General features: G+C 42.4%; 1 protein-coding gene across 1 annotated transcript; it reads right to left on the bottom strand.

The window, feature by feature from the left end:
* Nucleotides 1-1,516: 1,516 nt before the first annotated feature.
* On the bottom strand, nucleotides 1,517-5,349 carry LOC103964655 (LRR receptor-like serine/threonine-protein kinase HSL2). Its single transcript, XM_009377608.3, has 2 exons — nucleotides 2,769-5,349; nucleotides 1,517-2,088 (listed from the first exon to the last, which is right to left on the bottom strand). Exons 1-2 carry the CDS (start codon nucleotides 5,347-5,349, stop codon nucleotides 1,697-1,699), a joined length of 2,973 nt encoding a protein of 990 aa, XP_009375883.2. The 3' UTR covers nucleotides 1,517-1,696.
* Between the last annotated feature and the right edge of the window lie 640 nt (nucleotides 5,350-5,989).

Raw genomic sequence — 5,989 nt, 5'->3', positions numbered from 1 at the left:
TAAAAAATAAAAAATTTTATCAAAATATGTTCAGAAAATTTTGAATCAGAAATTCAAAAATTTAGGAATTCTAAATTCTAATTTTCATTCTACCTTTTTAGAAAAATTCCAATTCATAAATTTTCAGGTTAACATTAAGAAAGTTTAATGTCGGAATCAGAAACACCATTCTGACTTGCACACTTAAATATACAGACAATGAGATTTTGCATACAAATTCTTTAGAGCACTTCAGTGTGTAAGACCCCCCTTGGTAATAGGCAATTCAATTCCTTCAAGTAAATAATAACCTTCTTTAATAACTCCCCTCTCATACGCTCGAGCCTTAGACTTCCGCTTGACCTCTCCTACGGGCTCCCTTCAGCCCAATTACCCGACTGGGCTGGCGTGACTTTAGGGGGCATTTGGCTTGCAATTGTTGCCAATCCCCAGGTCTATTGCCCACAGTGGACTTGCTAACAGATGTGATGGAAAGAAAGTGGGACAACCAACCACATCCAAAATCACTATTAAAAGAAAAATATGCGGACACAAAGTTTGTTGGAAGTTGGAAAATGTAACTTTGAAAAGGGTTGGAAAAAATTCTCGAAAATCATGACCCAAACAAAAAAATTTCGATTTCAAGTCAAAAAAGTTTCAAACCAAAATTCTTAAAATTTTTGGGATGAAATACCAAACTGATCCTAAAATTTCGGTACAGGATTCAGTATTGTCTACTCAATCTTTCGGTGATCCCATATCGAACCGAAAATAAATAATTATATATATATATATATATTATACATTTGAATTGTTGCTAAGTACTAGTAGCAATATAATTGGTGTGGTGTACAAATAGTAATCATAGCCCTTTATCGTCACTTTTGCCGGTATGAACCTCTCACAAATGTGTCTATTTCTTCAACACGAAATCAAAAAATTATATTGTTAATTGTCAAACTTATTAGGTTTGTTACTTATTTTATTTTGGTTGCATGTTAATTTAACTTGGTATGAATAATTGCTATTTCAATTTGTATGAAATTTAGGAATACCAAACCATCCCAAAATATCGAAAATATTTCGAGAATACCGAAAATTGGGAATACTAAAATTTTAGTTTGGTATTGGTCTTCAAATTTCCGTCTCGAAAATTTTCAAATTGAGATTCGAGATCCCATTTTCAATTTCGAATCTCATACCGAACCACCCCTACCTTTCAATATGAGCATATGGAGGACTAAACTCAAACCTTACAAACTTCAGTGAGAAAAATTCCATCTGATTGTATTTGTGGAGCCTACTTAAGCTTCTTTGAGTGTTCTTTAATTTTCTCCCACATCTAAAAGGAGAAAGAAAAGAAACATACATAACACAAAAGAGTAGGTTTTATAGCCAACTCGACTAAACTCGTATTTATTGTTACTAAAGTAATAACATTGTTATATCTAATTTGACTAAACTCATGTTTGTCTAGAATGGCGAGCAAGACTAATTTTTTTTTTTTAAAAACATCCGCGGTACAAGAGGCAAAAACTTGATAAAAATAAATATGTGATCTTTCTTTTTTCTAGTTCATACATTATAACTGCTGAAAACGACCCATAATCTAAACCAGGGTGAATAATTTTTGATCCACCAGTCCGGTACTACACTTATCACAATGATTGCTGAAAATTTCCACATAGACTGAGTTACTGAGCTATGCAACAACGAATCAAAGGCTTCTCATTTTGGACGGTCGAGATGGTTTCTGATCTCTAAGCAATTCAACCACCCTTCTCATGGAGGGCCTGTTGATTGGGAATGCAGAGGTACAAAGAAGAGCCACCTTCAAAACCTTCTCAATCTCTTCGTAATTGCATGTCGACGGATCAATCCTTGGATCGATTATCTGGCAGAGATTGGCGCCGCAGAAACCGCCGTCATTGCTGCCTTCTTCTTCTCCTTCAGGAGTAGACATGGCAGCCTCTCTAACCCACTTGACAATGTCTGTGTTCTCACCAAAGGACGCGTCATTCGGACTCTTGCCGGTTATCAGTTCCAACAGCACCACACCGAAGCTGTAGACATCACTCTTCTCAGTGACTTTAAGAGTGTATGCGTACTCTGCAAACCAAACACAATGTGATTTAGTATACATGTTCATATAATGTTCCTTTAAACCAAAACATATGTGATCGTGAACTAAACGGAACAAACTAAAATACATCAACAGTTAACAATTGTTCACGTTAACAATTCATATGAAATCATATAGTAAGAATAAATGCAAAGTAAAAACATTTTTTTTGTCGAAAAAACAAAAACCATGTCATGATCATGCTAGTTGAGAAGCAATTAACCGTAACTCGGTGGATTAAAAGCATTCAACCGTACTCCCGAGATCCCAAATCCAGTGCCATAAAACATAGCGTGAAAACTAACACAGTGATTTAGAAATATATTATAGTTGACTATAAGTCAGCAAAGGGCAGTCACCAACCAAAGCTGTATATCCACGTTGGAAGATAGTGTTTGTTGGCTCCCCCTAGCAATTTAGCCACTCGTATATATGCACAAGTAAGACTATACACTAATGAAGACGACGGCCACAGGAACTTGGAGTGTGACATTCAAATTCAGCCAATCTAACCATACTTTTTCTAAGTTCAATTTTAACCTAAAAATCTATTTGGGTTGCCATCATGGATAGTGAGACACCCGGAGAATCTATCAAGACACCCAAAAAGCAAAATTTAGAAGACAACCATTTTTTTTTTTTTTTTTTTTTTTTTGAAAAAACTCACCCGGAGCGATATAACCGTAGGACCCAGCAATCTGTGACATGGTACCACATCCGGCCGCCATGTCACGCTGCAAAGTCTTGGCGAGTCCGAAATCCGCCACCCGTGGGGTCCAGTCCTCGTCCAACAGTATGTTATTACTCTTCACGTCCCGGTGAACGATGGGCGGAGCACAGTCGTGGTGGAGGTAGGCCAAGCCGTAGGCCGACCCGACGGCGATGTTGAATCTTTTGGCCCAATCCTCCAAAGGCCCAACTTTTTCTCCATGCAAACAATCACCTAAGCTTCCATTCTCCATGTACTCATAACCCAAAATTCTACTTTCCTCACCACTACAACAAAACACCAATTTTACAATATTGCCATGTCGGATCCGACCCAACGTCTCCACCTCGGAGCTAAAAACGGATTCAGTTTCGGGTTTTCTTGCCCCGCCCCATAGCTTCTTAACCGCCACGGTCTGCCCCGTCTTCAGTTGCACTTTGTACACATGACCCGACCCACCCGTTGCAATCAGATTCTCCTCCGTTAATGATTGCATCACCTCCTCTTCGTTAAACCCGACCCGTTGGAATGTGGTGAGCCTGTAGAGCCGCTTCGTTTTACCGCCAAGTGCTTTGGATCGATATTTCAAAAACGAAAGAACCGACCCGACGACCAGCACAACGCACACGGATAAAATGACTATCAAAATTGGGGTAGGAGATTTGGGTTTGGAGCAGGTTGGGAAGTGCTCCAGATCCGGACTGCACAAGTTCGGGTTACCCAGTAGACCCGAGCTGAAGGGACTGTAATCGAAACCGGTAGGTATTTTTCCGTACAGTTTATTATTCGAGACGTTGAACTGATTGAGCCTGAGCTTGGTCAACTCGGCCGGAAGCTCACCGGTGAGTAAATTTACCGAGAGATCCAAGTAATTCAATACCGGCAAGTAGCCGAGTTGCGGTGGGATCCGACCCGATAAGCGATTGTGAGATAGGTTCAGCTCCGTCAACTGGGTCCACGAACTCACTGAACTCGGAATCTGACCGGAGAACATGTTCTCCTCCATTTTTAGCTTCTGCAAAATATTCAGCTCCGTCATGCACGACGGCAAGTCACCGGAGAATTGGTTGTCGCTCACGTCGAGGGTCGAGAGGTTCGTAAGCTTACAAATCGCCGACGGAAGCACGCCGGAAAATTCATTGCTGGAGATCGTAAGCGTCGAGAATCTCGTAGCCGCCGAAATGGACGGAGAGACGCTGCCGTTGAATCTGTTGTTATTCATTGTCAGGAAATATAGCCCAGGCAGACCCCAAAACTTGCCCGAAACGACGCCGTCGAGCTCATTGAATTCGATTCGAACGTATTCCAGAGAATGACACTCGTTTAACGTATCGGGTAAATTTCCGGAGAACTGGTTCTCCATAACTATCAAATTCCAGAGCTTTTTCCGGTAACAGAGGAACTTCGGCAGCTCGCCGGAAAACTTGTTCGTCGAAACGTCGAGGTCTGCCAAATCGGAATATCGACCGAGATTTTCCGGGAGGGAGCCGGAGAAGCTGTTGTTGAAGATTTTGAACTGGTGCAAGTTGGGATTGGAAGCCAAGATCGGAGGAAGCTCGCCGGAGAAGAAATTGTCGTTGAGATTCAGAGACTCCAAATGCAATCGTGCAATTTTTTCTGGGAATTTTCCGGTGAAGCCGTTCATAGAGAGATCTAAGTTCTGGAGAAAAGTCAGGTTTCCGATGCTCTCGGGCAGTTCGCCGAACATCTGGTTTGTGAATAGCTCGATCTGCGTCACGCTTGCCAATCCGCCGATGCTCGCCGGAATCGGACCGGATAGCGAATTCGTGGACAAATCGAGGTTCGTAAGGGACGCCAGGTTTCCGATGGAGTCCGGTATACGGCCTCTGAGGTTGCATTGGGGGGCGAAGAGGTTCTGGAGCTTCGTCAAGTTTCCGATTTCGGAAGGTAGCTCGCCGGACATCAATGGATTGATAGCGAGTTCCAAACGAGTCAACTCACTGAGATTGCCCAAGAACTTGGGGATTGCGCCGGTGAGAAAGTTCCCGGAGAGCATCAGGACTTGCAAAGCGGGAAACCGGCCGAAACTCGCCGGAATGTCGCCTGTGAAGTTGTTGTCCATAAAGTTCAGGATTCGCAAGTCGGTGAACTCCGGCTGAAACTCCGGCAATGATCCGACGAAGAGGTTGTTGTCGAGCTCGAGAACATGGAGGTGGGAGCAGAGAGAGAGGGTGTGGGTTTGGAGAGAGCCGCTGATGGAGTTGACGGACAGAGAGAGGTTCTGGAGGGTCCGAATGCTACAAAACCCGAACGGAAACCCGCCGGAAACGTTAAACCCGGATAAGTTTACAGCAAGAACAGAGTGGTTCTTCGGGTCGCATGTAATTCCCGTCCAGTTGCATGGATTGGGATCCGTGCTCGGGACCCAGTCGTCGAGATTTCCGTCCGGGTCGGACAGTTGGGCCTTGACCTGAATCAAGTGCTGAGTATCGCCGGCCAAAGAGGCAGCGACTGTTAAAACGCATAACAGTGCGGAAAATAATACTAAAACGGGCTTTACAGCTGCTAATTGCGTCATCCTAATAAATTTTTGGATACAGAAATTAAGGATTGAAGAGTGTGGAAATGAAATTTATGTTGTAAGCACGGGTAACGGTTTGAGAGATTGAGAGGGAGATTTAATTTTCAAAGGGCTTCACATGGAAGGTGCTTCATTTCATCATCTTTTGGGATATTGTGAGAGAGAAGGTTTTTGATTGGTGAATCGAAACTGTGAGCGTGAGATTTGATTTTCAATGTATCGAAGATATTATTTGGGAGGATATTATCACTAAGTGGAGCAAATGAAACGTGATTCGACTTGGCTTTTTTAGGAGAGAGTGACAACATTTAGTATTAAGTTGGAACTTGGCAAATTGTATTTAAATGTGGAAGACCAAGATTGATAGGCGATTGATGGGGCCATTGTATTTTTTCTAGAAGATGGAGCGATTTATTGGCTAGTTTGGTTTTATTTATGTGATTTCTTAATTTTGTTTTGGGAGGGACATTGGATTTGGAACAGAGGAGGAAAGGAAATTAGGAATGGGAATCGAATAGGGAGAATTTTCCGCATTTTCCTGGCTCGGAAAACAGTGTGATGTTTGTGGAGGATGGGAATTGATGCTTTTTGGTAAAGCCAATTAAGCATCAAGGACTACTGTTTGGAATTCGTTGAG

The sequence above is a fragment of a genome, unplaced genomic scaffold (assembly GCF_019419815.1).
Source record: "Pyrus x bretschneideri cultivar Hongxiangsu unplaced genomic scaffold, Pyrus_bretschneideri_v1 Contig8, whole genome shotgun sequence".
Lineage (NCBI taxonomy): Eukaryota > Viridiplantae > Streptophyta > Magnoliopsida > Rosales > Rosaceae > Pyrus > Pyrus x bretschneideri.
The sequence above is the reverse complement of the archived record's forward strand: the minus strand, read 5'-3'. Positions and strand labels throughout refer to the sequence as shown.

Excerpts from the sequence above, each read along its gene's own strand:
- LOC103964655 (XM_009377608.3), bottom strand. The coding sequence starts at position 5,349 with ATGACGCAATTAGCAGCTGTAAAGCCCGTTTTAGTATTATTTTCCGCA. Across the intron at positions 2,089-2,768 it reads CTACGGTTATATCGCTCCGG|AGTACGCATACACTCTTAAA; the intron begins GTGAGTTTTTTC and ends TTTGGTTTGCAG.